The 15,000-nt window shown below is 57.5% G+C and overlaps 3 protein-coding genes across 5 annotated transcripts in view; 1 reads left to right on the top strand and 2 right to left on the bottom strand.

Moving 5' to 3' along the window:
* alg13 (ALG13 UDP-N-acetylglucosaminyltransferase subunit) overlaps window positions 1-6,059 on the top strand; it is a gene marked incomplete at both ends in the record, with an annotated part of 30,332 nt that extends 24,273 nt beyond the window's left edge. The window contains 12 exons of the mRNA XM_083936027.1: window positions 533-618; window positions 1,424-1,691; window positions 1,872-1,979; window positions 2,176-2,326; window positions 2,445-2,613; window positions 2,883-2,938; window positions 3,884-4,070; window positions 4,175-4,294; window positions 4,501-4,541; window positions 4,811-4,916; window positions 5,448-5,561; window positions 5,719-6,059. Of these exons, the coding sequence (XP_083792153.1) occupies window positions 533-618; window positions 1,424-1,691; window positions 1,872-1,979; window positions 2,176-2,326; window positions 2,445-2,613; window positions 2,883-2,938; window positions 3,884-4,070; window positions 4,175-4,294; window positions 4,501-4,541; window positions 4,811-4,916; window positions 5,448-5,561; window positions 5,719-6,059 (1,747 nt within the window). The remainder of the gene's footprint in view (window positions 1-532; window positions 619-1,423; window positions 1,692-1,871; window positions 1,980-2,175; window positions 2,327-2,444; window positions 2,614-2,882; window positions 2,939-3,883; window positions 4,071-4,174; window positions 4,295-4,500; window positions 4,542-4,810; window positions 4,917-5,447; window positions 5,562-5,718) is intronic.
* Window positions 6,060-6,158: 99 nt separating this feature from the next.
* LOC310959785 (protein EOLA1) lies at window positions 6,159-7,722 on the bottom strand. 3 transcript variants are annotated; one of them, XM_083931244.1, is made up of 3 exons: window positions 7,542-7,722; window positions 6,928-7,358; window positions 6,159-6,799 (listed from the first exon to the last, which is right to left on the bottom strand). In XM_083931244.1, the coding sequence occupies exons 2-3, from the start codon at window positions 7,184-7,186 to the stop codon at window positions 6,591-6,593; spliced, it is 468 nt and encodes a 155-aa protein (XP_083787370.1). In that variant the 5' UTR covers window positions 7,187-7,358; window positions 7,542-7,722; the 3' UTR covers window positions 6,159-6,590. The 3 variants fall into 3 exon arrangements, with proteins under 3 accessions (XP_083787370.1, XP_083787369.1, XP_083787371.1); XM_083931243.1 differs by having other exon boundaries at window positions 6,928-7,251; XM_083931245.1 differs by having other exon boundaries at window positions 6,928-7,327; window positions 7,542-7,562.
* Window positions 7,723-13,825: 6,103 nt separating this feature from the next.
* The window catches only part of LOC310959714 (actin-binding protein WASF3-like), a gene marked incomplete at both ends in the record, with an annotated part of 7,021 nt that continues 5,846 nt past the window's right edge, over window positions 13,826-15,000 (bottom strand). Inside the window, 1 exon segment of the mRNA XM_083931172.1 lies at window positions 13,826-13,989. Coding sequence (XP_083787298.1) covers window positions 13,826-13,989 — 164 coding nt within the window.

The following is a 15,000-nucleotide window of genomic DNA, read 5'->3' as shown; positions in this document are numbered from 1 at the left end:
CCTCTGTAACGTGTCCCCTGTAACGTGTCCTCTGTAACGTGTCCTCAGTAACGTGTCCTCAGTAACGTGTCCCCTGTAACGTGTCCTCTGTAACGTGTCCTCAGTAACGTGTCCTCAGTAACGTGTCCTCAGTAACGTGTCCTCTGTAACGTGTCCTCAGTAACGTGTCCTCGGTAACGTGTCCTCGGTAACGTGTCCTCAGTAACGTGTCCCCTGTAACGTGTCCCCTGTAACGTGTCCCCAGTAATGTGTCCTCAGTAACGTGTCCTCGGTAACGTGTCCTCGGTAACGTGTCCTCAGTAACGTGTCCCCTGTAACGTGTCCTCTGTAACGTGTCCTCTGTAACGTGTCCCCTGTAACGTGTCCTCAGTAACGTGTCCTCAGTAACGTGTCCTCTGTAACGTGTCCTCAGTAACGTGTCCTCAGTAACGTGTCCCCGGTAACGTGTCCTCAGTAACGTGTCCCCTGTAACGTGTCCTCAGTAACGTGTCCCCTGTAACGTGTCCCCTGTAACGTGTCCTCTGGTCCTCAGACACCTGGTGCCTCTCACGGATCTGAAGCCGGTGAATCCAGTTCCTGCCTGGAACGTGGCGGCGCCGAGCAGAAAAGGCGAGCTGGGTACGGACACTTCCTGTCTTCACACTGACACTTCCTGTCTTCACTCTGACACTTCCTGTCTTCACTCTGACACTTCCTGTCTTCACTCTGACACTTCCTGTCTTCACACTGACACTTCCTGTCTTCACACTGACACTTCCTGTCTTCACACTGACACTTCCTGTCTTCACTCTGACACTTCCTGTCTTCACTCTGACACTTCCTGTCTTCACTCTGACACTTCCTGTCTTTACTCTGACACTTCCTGTCTTCACACTGACACTTCCTGTCTTTACACTGACACTTCCTGTCTTCACACTGACACTTCCTGTCTTCACACTGACACTTCCTGTCTTCACTCTGACACTTCCTGTCTTCACTCTGACACTTCCTGTCTTCACTCTGACACTTCCTGTCTTCACTCTGACACTTCCTGTCTTCACACTGACACTTCCTGTCTTCACTCTGACACTTCCTGTCTTCACACTGACACTTCCTGTCTTTACACTGACACTTCCTGTCTTCACACTGACACTTCCTGTCTTCACACTGACACTTCCTGTCTTCACACTGACACTTCCTGTCTTCACACTGACGCTTCCTGTCTTCACACTGACGCTTCCTGTCTTCACACTGACACTTCCTGTCTTCACACTGACGCTTCCTGTCTTCACACTGACACTTCCTGTCTTCACACTGACACTTCCTGTCTTCACACTGACGCTTCCTGTCTTCACACTGACACTTCCTGTCTTCACACTGACGCTTCCTGTCTTCACACTGACACTTCCTGTCTTCACACTGACACTTCCTGTCCGTCTGGCAGACCCAGACTCTCGTGGTCAGCGGCATCACCGCCATCGTTACTTCAGGAAGTCTCGCGGCAGCAGCGGCGTGAAGGGGGCGGAGCTGCTGATGCCGCCGCCGCCCTCCTACGGAGGCCCTGTCCCCTCCACCCTGCCCCCCCGCTTCCAGCCGGCAGGCCACCCCCGCCCGCCCCCTCCCCTCACACCTGGAGCCATGACCTACGACCCCTACGCCCCCCCGCACCATCACCACCCCACAGCCAGACCGCCTCGCTACGGAGCCTCCAGGTGGGACCAGGACCACATCCAGGACCGGGTCGTTCAGAACTGATCCTGACTGTGTGTGTGTGTGTGTGTGTGTGTGTGTGTGTGTGTGTGTGTGTGTGTGTGTGTGTGTGTGTGTGTGTGTGTGTGTGTGTGTGTGTGTGTGTGTGTGTGTGTGTGTGTGTGTGTGTGTGTTCTGGTCAGAAGCTCCTCCCGTTTCCTGAACCGTCACCTGATTGGTCCACAGCTGACCTACTACCACCCCAGCAGGAGATATTACCACGACTACGACAACTACGCCTTCAGGTCCCGGTAAAACTTGCTCCACCACGACACGCTGATGATGATGATACCATGTTATTGTTATTAGCTTGTTGTTAGCCTGTTACTAGCTTGTTGTTAGCCTGTTATTAGCTTGTTGTTAGCTTGTTATTAGCTTGTTAACTGCTTGTTATTAGCTCGTTAGCTTGCTGTTACATCCTCCTCGTGCTCGTGTGTGGTCGCTCAGGCGCAGTCGCCGTCAGCTGACGGCCGCTCTGAACAAAGAGTGTCAGTTCGGGTTCTCGGTGGAGGGCGGCGACGAGCCGGCGGACCTGGACGCGTCCATCACGTACTACCAGCTGGACGACGCCGGCGACGCCGCCTTCCCCCCGCTGCCGGTGAGACGACCACGTCGGCCATCTTTGGTTTCCTGCAGTCGTTGACGTCAGAGAAGCTTCAGAGTATCTGTTTGTTTATAACGTGACCTCTGATGATGTCATGGGGCTCCTCCCTCAGGGCTCAGCGGGAGCTCCGCCCCCCTCCATGGGAGCCCCCCCCCCTCCTCCAGGCTCCTCCTACAGACTGCAGAGAGGCTCGGGGCCCCTCCCCCCCACACCCCAACCTGGAAACACCCCCGGGTGCTCCTCAGAGGACGACCAGGACACGAGCACCGCCGAGGACCCGGGTGAGCGCCGCCGCACGCCGCTGCTCATCATCATCAGTCCCACTGTGACACTCTTTAATGTGTGTGTGTGTGTGTGTGTGTGTGTGTGTGTGTGTGTGTGTGTGTGTGTGTGTGTGTGTGTGTGTGTGTGTGTGTGTGTGTGTGTGTGTGTGTGTGTGTCTCAGCGGACTTCACAGAGGAGTTCCTCTTCATCGGTCAGGGTGAGTCTCACTTCAGTGTTTCAGAGGCGAGCGTCGACAGGAAGTGACTGAGGACCGAATGTGTTTCAGATCAGAGCTTCCAGAGCGCCGCCGTTTACACCGCTGCTGAGACCGCCGCCCCCCAGGTACCAGCTGACCTGTGACCCCTGACTCCTGACCTGTGACCCCTGACCTGTGACCCCTGACCTGTGACCCCTGACTCCTGACCTGTGACCCCTGACTCCTGACCTGTGACCCCTGACTCCTGACTCCTGACCTGTGACCCCTGACTCCTGACCTGTGACCCCTGACCTGTGACTCCTGACCTGTGACCCCTGACCGGTGACCCCTGACTCCTGACCTGTGACTCCTGACCTGTGACCCCTGACCCCTCACCTGTGACCCCTGACCCCTCACCTGTGACCCCTGACCTATGACCCCTCACCTGTGACCCCTGACCTGTGACCCCTGACCTGTGAACCCTCACCTGTGACTCCTGACCTGTGACTCCTGACCTGTGACCCCTGATCTGTGACCCCTGACCTGTGACTCCTGACCTGTGACCCCTGACCTATGACCCCTCACCTGTGACCCCTGACCTGTGACCCCTGACCTGTGAACCCTCACCTGTGACTCCTGACCTGTGACTCCTGACCTGTGACCCCTGATCTGTGACCCCTGACCTGTGACTCCTGACCTGTGACCCCTGACCTGTGACCCCTGACCTGTGACTCCTGACCTGTGACTCCTGACCTGTGACTCCTGACCTGTGACCCCTGACCTGTGACCCCTGACCTGTGACCCCTCACCTGTGACTCCTGACCTGTGACTCCTGACCTGTGACCCCTGACCTGTGACTCCTGACCTGTGACCCCTGACCTGTGACTCCTGACCTGTGACTCCTGACCTGTGAACCCTCACCTGTGACCCCTGACCTGTGACTCCTGACCTGTGAACCCTCACCTGTGACCCCTGACCTGTGACTCCTGACCTGTGAACCCTCACCTGTGACCCCTGACCTCTGAGCTGACTCCTGACCTATGACCCCTGACCTTTAATACTGACACACACTTCTTGTCTTATTCTGAAAGGACGAGCAGGAAGTGGGCGTGTCCTCGTCTCCACAGAGACAGGAAGTGACCTTCAGCTTCACTCAGCAGGTGAAGCCATTAACCACCATCTGCTCCTCGCCCTCCTCCTCCTCCTCCTCGCCCTCCTCGCCATCAGCACGGGTTCCTGCAGCCGCACACCTGCCGGCCGCCACGCAGACGCGCTCAGGTGCACACACACACACGCAGAGACACACACACACACACACAGACACACAGACTCAAACCTGTGGCTGAATGCTTTTATTGTGGCGGGATGTTGTGCGTCCTCAGTTGCCATGGCGATCCCGGCCGCCTCCCCCTGGTTGGTGAGTGAGATGGGCGAGTCCCTGTGCACCGTCGTGGCTCCGCCCCCTTACTCCTACGACCCCAACGGCAGCGACCTGCCCCGAGGTCAGAGGTCGAGCAGCAACCACACGTGTCACTTCCTGTTGCTGCTTCCTGTCTCACTCTGTGTGTGTGTGTGTCTCTCTCTCTCTCTGTGTGTGTGTGTGTGTGTGTGTGTGTGTGTGTGTGTGTGTGTGTGTGTGTGTGTGTGTGTGTGTGTGTGTGTGTGTGTGTGTGTGTGTGTGTGTGTGTGTGTGTGTGTGTGTGTGTAGACTGCAGAGTTCTCCAGTATTACTTCAACTTAGGAGTCCAGGTGAGCTTCACAAACACACACGAGCCGAGGTGGACCAGGTCCAGGTGGACCCTGGTCCCTGTCTGTCCCCCCTCAGTGGACCCAGGTCCAGGTGGACCCTGGTCCCTGTGTGTCCCCCCTCAGTGGACCCGGGTCCAGGTGGACCCTGGTCCAGGTGGACCCTGGTCCCTGTGTGTCCCCCCTCAGTGGACCCAGGTCCAGGTGGACCCTGGTCCAGGTGGACCCTGGTCCCTGTGTGTCCCCTGTGTTGAGTGTCTGTCCCCCCTCAGTGGACCCATCAGAGCAGCTGGACCCAGCAGCAGGCGTACCCCGCCTCCTCGCCGGACGCCTCGTACTCGTACCAGCACTACCTGAGCCCGGAGCCCCCCCTGCACAGTAAGACCCGGCTTTTCACAATAAGAGTCCTGTTAGGATCACAGAGGGGCGACTTTCACAATAAGAGTCCTGTTAGGATCACAGAGGGGAGACTTTCACAATAAGAGTCCTGTTAGGATCACAGAGGGGAGACTTTCACAATAAGAGTCCTGTTAGGATCACAGAGGGGAGACTTTCACAATAAGAGTCCTGTTAGGATCACAGAGGGGAGACTTTCACAATAAGAGTCCTGTTAGGATCACAGAGGGGAGACTTTCACAATAAGAGTCCTGTTAGGATCACAGAGGGGAGACTTTCACAATAAGAGTCCTGTTAGGATCACACAGGGGAGACTTTCACAATAAGAGTCCTGTTAGGACCACAGAGGGGAGACTTTCACAATAAGAGTCTTTAATCTAAAGTACATCAGTCACATGGGTCGTCTGGAGCTCCGCCCCCTCTGTAGCGGTCCAATCAGAGGCTTTGATCCTGGGGTAAGTGAGAACCCGCAGCCCTCACAGGAAGTGACCCGTCCTGGTCTTCTGTCCTCAGCGGCCCCTCCTGTGTACCCTGAGACGACCCGAGGCCCCCATCACCCCCCCTCCTCCTACCCAGAATCCACCAGGGCGGGAGACGGGCAGACGGACGGACACGGCGGCGGTGAGTATCAGACGCGACACGGTTTTATTTTTGTCTCATCAAAAGTTTCAGGTTCTTCGTTGTTACAGGACGCCTTCAGTCCAAAATGGCCGACGCTGCCAGGGCGCCGTCTGGTGGCGGTCCCTCCCCCTCTGGTCTAATCGTGGTTTGTTTTCTCTGTCAGGCCCCGCCCCCTCAGGTGAAGGCCACGCCCCCTCTGCGGCGCTCCTGTACCAGGATCAGACGCCCCTCCCCACTCCGCTGATGCAGCTGCCGTATGAAGCCCCGCCCCCGCCCACCTACCTGTCCTCGGCCCCGCCTCCTGTGTCTCACCCCGCCCACCTCACCCATCACGCCTCCTACCACGCCTGCCTCCCGCCCTCCGCCCACTGGGGGGCGCTGCAGGGCGGAGGCCACGCCACACGGGTCTACTGCCCCACCCCCAACCCCGGCCACGTGGTCGGGTACATCACAGGCCCGGCCCCCCACCACACGGCGGCCCACTACATCCCCCCCGCCATCTAACGCGCACGCCTCAGCTGTTAGCTCGCCGCTAACAACTCCCTGTGTTCTCAATGAGCGGCGCTAACAGGAAATACAAACGCGTCAAAGTTAGAAACAGACTCAAGTTCAAAGTCTTTATTTTGGTTTCCTGTGTTAGCGTGTTAGCATGTTAGCTTCACATTCAAAATCATGCAGCCCATATGCTAACTGTTAGCGTGTGGCTAACAGCGTAGTCACTCACTTCCTGTTTGTTTGGACGTTAGTTGACTCGTCAGTGAGCAGCGCGTTGCCTCGGTAACCATGGTGACGGCGTTCTCAGTGATGATGTAAGTTTGTGTTTGTTCAAGTCCACGAGCCAATCAGAGCGAGGGGCGTGGCCAGTCCCTGGTTGTGACAGGATGTTTTTGTGTTTGACGTTCAAATAAAGTTTTTCACCTTCACGAACTTCAGAACTTTATTATTCAAACAGGAAACTGCACCTTTCACAATAAAAGCCTGATATTCAGTTCAGCACGTTTCCTCCAATGAGACGCTTCCGTCTGTGGCTTGTCGTCATGGTAACAGCTCCAAGGGGATGTCCACGGTCCAGAGGTCCCGCCCCCCCTGGGCGCTCAGCGGCGCCTTCAGCCAGCGCGGGTTGGACAGGCGGGTCAGGTGCTTCTCCTGCAGACCAATCAGGAGGGCCGAGCGCTCCAGACGCTGGAGCTCCTCCCCCTGCAGGGAGGCGGGGCACAGCCAGGTCCCGCCCACATCCACCAACCCTGAAACAGAGGACACGGGTGAGGACACGGGTGAGGACACGGGTGAGGACACGGGTGAGGACACGGGTGAGGACACGGGTGAGGACACGGGTGAGGACACGGGGACCATCAGACCCCCGCCGACCCACCTGCCACCACGCCGCGGCCGAACCTCTCTCCGGACTCCAGCAGCGCTTCGATCTGGACGCCGTTCATTCCCAGCAGGTCGCTGAGCGCCGCCCTCCACTCCTCGCCCTCCCAGTCCCGCCAGGCCACGTGGATCGCCAGGGTCTGGTTCTGCAGCGGCGCCAGCAGGGGCCTCCAGCGGCTCTCCACCGTCTTCACGCCGTCCAGGACCAGCCCGGCGTACGGCTGCCGGAACGACAGGCACCACGTCTGCACCACCATCACCACGTCTGCACGCCGTCACCAGGTCTGCACGCCATCAGCACATCTGCACGCCATCAACACATCTGCACGCCATCAACACATCAGCACGCCATCAGCACATCAGCACGCCATCAGCACATCAGCACGCCATCAGCACATCTGCACGCCGTCATCCACAGACACACGTTTCCTGATATTATAAATTAAACCTGTTTTTTTATTGTTTCCTGGTTTAAAACTTTAAAGTGTAAAAGCAGGAAGTTTAAAGCTGAGCACGTGTCCTTAATCACGTGGTGTCTGACGTCACGTGTTAACGGATCCGCAGCAGCTTCCTGTTTGTTTCAAAACCACGTGACTCAAAGTTTCAACTCACAGCAGCTGCGCTCTTCTTCTTCTTCTGCTGCTTCTTCTTCTTCTTCTTCTCCCGTTCTCTCTCTCTCTCTCTCTCTCTCTCTCTCTCTCTCTCTCTCTCTCTCTCTCTCTCTTCTTCTCTTTCTCTTCTTCTCTTCCTCCCGTTCTCTCTCTCTCTCTCTCCCTCTCTCTCTCTTCCTCTTCCTCCCGTGCTCCCTCTCTCTTCTTCTGCAGCTGTATTACCGCAGCCCCTCTGCCGCCCCCTGCAGGTGAGTCGCGTGACTGCACCAACTTTATAAAACAAATGTTTTTTTCATAATTCAGATTTTACAACATTCAAACTTTCAGAGAAACAAAGAAGAAGAAAATTTAATTCTGTCAAATCAAATAAAAGAACAAAGGAAATTAGCATTTTTAACCCAAACCGATGAAACAGAAACACAAACATATAAATATATAAACATATGTTTATATGTTTGTGTCACAGCGGGTCACAGAGGGTCACAGTGGGTCACAGAGGGTCACAGAGGGTCACAGTGGGTCACAGAGGGTCACAGAGGGTCACAGCAGGTCACAGAGGGTCACAGAGGGTCACAGAGGGTCACAGCGGGTCACAGCAGGTCACAGCGGGTCTCAGTGGGTCACAGCGGGTCACAGAGGGTCACAGCGGGTCACAGCAGGTCACAGAGGGTCACAGAGGGTCACAGAGGGTCACAGTGGGTCACAGCGGGTCACAGTGGGTCACAGAGGGTCACAGCGGGTCACAGCAGGTCACAGAGGGTCACAGCGGGTCACAGAGGGTCACAGAGGGTCACAGAGGGTCACGGGGGTCACAGTGGGTCACAGAGGGTCACAGAGGGTCACAGCGGGTCACAGAGGGTCACAGAGGGTCACAGAGGGTCACAGCGGGTCACAGAGGGTCACAGAGGGTCACGGGGGTCACAGTGGGTCACAGAGGGTCACAGAGGGTCACAGTGGGTCACAGAGGGTCACAGTGGGTCACAGAGGCTCACAGAGGGTCACAGTGGGTCACAGAGGGTCACAGTGGGTCACAGCGGGTCACAGCAGGTCACAGAGGGTCACAGCGGGTCACAGAGGGTCACAGAGGGTCACAGAGGGTCACAGCGGGTCACAGAGGGTCACAGAGGGTCACAGAGGGTCACGGGGGTCACAGTGGGTCACAGAGGGTCACAGAGGGTCACAGTGGGTCACAGAGGGTCACAGAGGGTCACAGAGGGTCACGGGGGTCACAGTGGGTCACAGAGGGTCACAGTGGGTCACAGAGGGTCACAGAGGGTCACAGCAGGTCACAGTGGGTCACAGAGGGTCACAGTGGGTCACAGCAGGTCACAGTGGGTCACAGAGGGTCACAGAGGGTCACAGTGGGTCACAGAGGGTCACGGGGGTCACAGTGGGTCACAGTGGGTCACAGAGGGTCACGGGGGTCACAGTGGGTCACAGCGGGTCACAGAGGGTCACAGTGGGTCACAGAGGGTCACGGGGGTCACAGTGGGTCACAGCGGGTCACAGAGGGTCACAGTGGGTCACAGAGGGTCACAGTGGGTCACAGAGGGTCACAGTGGGTCACAGCGGGTCACAGAGGGTCACAGAGGGTCACGGGGGTCACAGAGGGTCACAGAGGGTCACAGAGGGTCACAGTGGGTCACAGAGGGTCACAGCGGGTCACAGAGGGTCACAGAGGGTCACGGGGGTCACAGCGGGTCACAGAGGGTCACAGAGGGTCACGGGGGTCACAGCGGGTCACAGAGGGTCACAGAGGGTCACAGTGGGTCACGGGGGTCACAGAGGGTCACAGTGGGTCACAGAGGGTCACAGAGGGTCACAGAGGGTCACAGAGGGTCACAGCGGGTCTAGAGGGTCACAGAGGGTCACAGCGGGTCACGGGGGTCACAGAGGGTCACAGCGGGTCACAGAGGGTCACAGAGGGTCACAGAGGGTCACGGGGGTCACAGTGGGTCACAGAGGGTCACAGTGGGTCACAGAGGGTCACAGCGGGTCACGGGGGTCACAGTGGGTCACGGGGGTCACAGAGGGTCACAGAGGGTCACAGAGGGTCACAGTGGGTCACAGCGGGTCAGGGTCACGGGGGTCACGGGGGTCACAGTGGGTCACGGGGGTCACAGTGGGTCACAGCGGGTCACAGAGGGTCACAGCGGGTCACAGTGGGTCACGGGGGTCACGGAGGGTCACAGCGGGTCACAGCGGGTCACAGAGGGTCACAGTGGGTCACAGCAGGTCACGGGGGTCACAGCAGGTCACGGGGGTCACAGCAGGTCACGGGGGTCACAGAGGGTCACAGAGGGTCACAGAGGGTCACAGAGGGTCACAGAGGGTCACAGCGGGTCACGGGGGTCACAGAGGGTCACAGTGGGTCACAGTGGGTCACAGAGGGTCACAGTGGGTCACAGTGGGTCACAGAGGGTCACAGTGGGTCACAGAGGGTCACAGAGGGTCACAGCGGGTCACAGTGGGTCACAGAGGGTCACAGAGGGTCACGGGGGTCACAGTGGGTCACGGGGGTCACAGAGGGTCACAGAGGGTCACAGTGGGTCACAGCGGGTCACAGCGGGTCACGGGGGTCACAGAGGGTCACAGTGGGTCACAGTGGGTCACAGCGGGTCACGGGGGTCACAGAGGGTCACAGTGGGTCACAGTGGGTCACAGAGGGTCACAGAGGGTCACAGTGGGTCACAGAGGGTCACAGAGGGTCACGGGGGTCACAGTGGGTCACGGGAGTCACAGAGGGTCACAGTGGGTCACAGCGGGTCACAGCGGGTCACAGAGGGTCACAGTGGGTCACAGTGGGTCACAGTGGGTCACAGCGGGTCACAGAGGGTCACAGCGGGTCACAGAGGGTCACAGAGGGTCACAGTGGGTCACAGTGGGTCACAGTGGGTCACAGTGGGTCACAGAGGGTCACAGCGGGTCACAGAGGGTCACAGAGGGTCACAGTGGGTCACAGTGGGTCACAGCGGGTCACAGAGGGTCACAGCGGGTCACAGAGGGTCACAGTGGGTCACAGAGGGTCACAGTGGGTCACAGCGGGTCACAGGGGGTCAGGGTCACAGTGGGTCACAGAGGGTCACAGAGGGTCAAAGCGGGTCACAGAGGGTCACAGTGGGTCACAGAGGGTCACAGAGGGTCACAGTGGGTCACAGAGGGTCACAGGGGTCACAGCGGGTCACAGCGGGTCACAGTGGGTCACAGAGGGTCACAGGGGTCACAGAGGGTCACAGTGGGTCACAGTGGGTCACAGAGGGTCACAGGGGTCACAGCGGGTCACAGCGGGTCACAGTGGGTCACAGCGGGTCACAGGGGTCACAGTGGGTCACAGAGGGTCACAGTGGGTCACAGAGGGTCACAGCGGGTCACAGTGGGTCACAGAGGGTCACAGAGGGTCACAGTGGGTCACAGAGGGTCACAGCGGGTCACAGCGGGTCACAGGGGTCACAGCGGGTCACAGAGGGTCACAGTGGGTCACAGCGGGTCACAGGGGTCACAGTGGGTCACAGAGGGTCACAGAGGGTCACAGCGGGTCACAGTGGGTCACAGCGGGTCACAGCGGGTCAGGGTCACAGTGGGTCACAGAGGGTCACAGAGGGTCACAGCGGGTCACAGTGGGTCACAGCGGGTCACAGGGGTCACAGCGGGTCACAGAGGGTCGCAGAGGGTCACAGAGGGTCACAGCGGGTCACAGTGGGTCACAGTGGGTCACAGCGGGTCACAGTGGGTCACAGCGGGTCACAGGGGTCACAGCGGGTCACAGAGGGTCGCAGCGGGTCACAGAGGGTCGCAGAGGGTCACAGAGGGTCACAGAGGGTCACAGAGGGTCACAGTGGGTCACAAGGGTCACAGAGGGTCACAGTGGGTCACAGTGGGTCACAGGGGTCACAGAGGGTCACAGCGGGTCACAGCGGGTCACAGGGGTCACAGCGGGTCACAGAGGGTCACAGAGGGTCACAGAGGGTCACAGCGGGTCACAGCGGGTCAGGGTCACAGTGGGTCACAGAGGGTCACAGCGGGTCAGGGTCACAGTGGGTCACAGAGGGTCACAGAGGGTCACAGTGGGTCACAGTGGGTCACAGCGGGTCAGGGTCACAGTGGGTCACAGAGGGTCACAGAGGGTCACAGGGGTCACAGTGGGTCACAGTGGGTCACAGAGGGTCACAGTGGGTCACAGAGGGTCACAGAGGGTCACAGTGGGTCACAGTGGGTCACAGCGGGTCACAGAGGGTCACAGTGGGTCACAGTGGGTCACAGTGGGTCACAGAGGGTCACAGTGGGTCACAGCGGGTCACAGAGGGTCACAGTGGGTCACGGGGGTCACAGCGGGTCACAGAGGGTCACGCGGGTCACGGGGGTCACAGCGGGTCACAGCGGGTCACAGAGGGTCACAGTGGGTCACAGTGGGTCACAGTGGGTCACAGCGGGTCACAGCGGGTCACAGCAGGTCACGGGGGTCACAGTGGGTCACAGAGGGTCACAGCGGGTCACAGCGGGTCACAGTGGGTCACAGAGGGTCACAGTGGGTCACAGAGGGTCACAGTGGGTCACAGAGGGTCACAGCGGGTCACAGAGGGTCACAGAGGGTCACAGAGGGTCACAGAGGGTCACAGCGGGTCACAGAGGGTCACAGTGGGTCACAGAGGGTCACAGAGGGTCACAGAGGGTCACGGGGGTCACAGAGGGTCACAGAGGGTCACAGAGGGTCACAGCGGGTCACAGCGGGTCACAGCGGGTCACAGAGGGTCACAGAGGGTCACAGTGGGTCACAGAGGGTCACGGGGGTCACAGAGGGTCACAGAGGGTCACAGTGGGTCACAGAGGGTCACGGGGGTCACAGAGGGTCACAGAGGGTCACAGCGGGTCACAGTGGGTCACAGAGGGTCACAGAGGGTCACAGTGGGTCACAGTGGGTCACCGGGGTCACAGAGGGTCACGCGGGTCACAGCGGGTCACCGGGGTCACAGAGGGTCACAGAGGGTCACAGCGGGTCACAGTGGGTCACAGCGGGTCACAGCGGGTCACAGTGGGTCACAGCGGGTCACAGCGGGTCACAGTGGGTCACAGAGGGTCACAGTGGGTCACAGAGGGTCACAGTGGGTCACAGAGGGTCACAGTGGGTCACAGTGGGTCACAGAGGGTCACAGTGGGTCACAGCGGGTCACAGCGGGTCACAGGGGTCACAGCGGGTCACAGGGGTCACAGTGGGTCACAGGGGTCACAGCGGGTCACAGCGGGTCACAGAGGGTCACAGCGGGTCACAGTGGGTCACGGGGGTCACAGAGGGTCACAGAGGGTCACAGTGGGTCACGGGGGTCACAGTGGGTCACAGCGGGTCACAGCGGGTCACAGAGGGTCACAGAGGGTCACAGTCGGTCATGGGGGTCACAGAGGGTCACAGTGGGTCACGGGGGTCACGGGGGTCACAGTGGGTCACAGTGGGTCTGGAGCGAGCTCCGGTCCTGTTCTCTGACGTTACTCGTGTGGATGTTTGTGTTCGGACTGAAGAAGGAAGTTACGGACTGTGACACGGATGAACAGTTGGCAGCGTCTGTGTTTGAGACTCTGTCGCTCGGCGGTTTCTCCTCCGTCACCGTCGCCTTCATGTTGTGGTTCGCACTGTTTCAGTGAAGCTCAGAACTTTATTCTTGTTTATTAAAACAAAGAGGAGCCGATGAACATTCTTCATAACTTCATGTTTAATATTTAACGTTCACGGAGCTGAAACACAAACAGGAAGTGTTCCAGCAGCATGCAGAATCACAACCAATCACAGAGGGGACGAGCGGTGATGTCATCAGCTGTGATGATGTCACCACACGATGACATCACACCAACGATATTCAGAGGAGTTCATCGTGACACTGGTTACCATAGCAACTAACTAACCAAAACAAAAACAGCTGATGTCAAACTGTAAACAAAGGAACAGGAAGTCCAAACGTTTTTATTCACCACGAAGAAAAACAACCAGGAAACAGCTGCCTGACGCCGCGTTAGCATGTCTGCGTTAGCGTGTCCACGCTAGCATGTCCACGTTAGCGCTTCCATGTTAGCGTGTCCGCGTTACCATCTTCATGTTAGCGTCTCATGTCGTTAGCGTCTCTTTTTGTCAGCATCTTGTCGTTAGCATCTTGTCGTTAGCGTCTCTTTTTGTCAGCATCTTGTCGTTAGCGTCTCTTGTCGTTAGCGTCTCTTGTCGTTAGCGTCTCTTGTCGTTAGCGTCTCTTGTCGTTAGCGTCTCGTCTTCAGGTTCTGTTAGCGTTCTGTGTCTGAGGTTCCTCAGTCGGACCACTCCTGGTCCTCGGGCTCAGACTCCTCCTCTGATTCGCTGTACTCCACCGCGATGCGCCGCGACAGGATGGTGGCGACATCATTTCCTGTGGGCTCTCGCTTCTTGGCCTCCTCCTGCTCACGCTGCTCCTGCACCTTCCTCAGCTGGATCCCTGCAGAGCCAGAACCAGAACCAGAACCAGAACCTCAGCAACGTGTCAGACCAGGGGGTGTGACTCTGGTTCTAAGGTTCTAGATGACCTTTAGAGACAGGATGTGACTCTGGTTCTAAGGTTCTAGATGACCTTTAGAGACAGGATGTGACTCTGGTTCTAAGGTTCTAGATGAGCTTTAGAGACAGGATGTGACTCTGGTTCTAAGGTTCTAGATGACCTTTAGAGACAGGATGTGACTCTGGTTCTATGGTTCTAGATGACCTTTAGAGACAGGATGTGACTCTGGTTCTAAGGTTCTAGATGACCTTTAGAGACAGGATGTGACTCTGGTTCTAAGGTTCTAGATGATCTTTAGAGACAGGATGTGACTCTGGTTCTAAGGTTCTAGATGATCTTTAGAGACAGGATGTGACTCTGGTTCTAAGGTTCTAGATGACCTTTAGAGACAGGATGTGACTCTGGTTCTATGGTTCTAGATGACCTTTAGAGACAGGATGTGACTCTGGTTCTAAGGTTCTAGATGACCTTTAGAGACAGGATGTGACTCTGGTTCTAAGGTTCTAGATGACCTTTAGAGACAGGATGTGACTCTGGTTCTAAGGTTCTAGATGACCTTTAGAGACAGGATGTGACTCTGGTTCTAAGGTTCTAGACGACCTTTAGAGACAGGATGTGACTCTGGTTCTATGGTTCTAGATGACCTTTAGAGACAGGATGTGACTCTGGTTCTAAGGTTCTAGATGACCTTTAGAGACAGGATGTGACTCTGGTTCTAAGGTTCTAGATGACCTTTAGAGACAGGATGTGACTCTGGTTCTATGGTTCTAGATGACCTTTAGAGACAGGATGTGACTCTGGTTCTAAGGTTCTAGATGACCTTTAGAGACAGGATGTGACTCTGGTTCTAAGGTTCTAGATGACCTTTAGAGACAGGATGTGACTCTGGTTCTATGGTTCTAGATGACCTTTAGAGACAGGATGTGACTCTGGTTCTAAGGTTCTAGATGA

This window comes from Echiichthys vipera (genome assembly GCF_963691815.1).
Source record: "Echiichthys vipera genome assembly, chromosome: 2".
Taxonomy (NCBI): domain Eukaryota; kingdom Metazoa; phylum Chordata; class Actinopteri; order Perciformes; family Trachinidae; genus Echiichthys; species Echiichthys vipera.
Note: the sequence above shows the minus strand (reverse complement) of the source record. Positions and strands in the feature narration are given on the sequence as shown.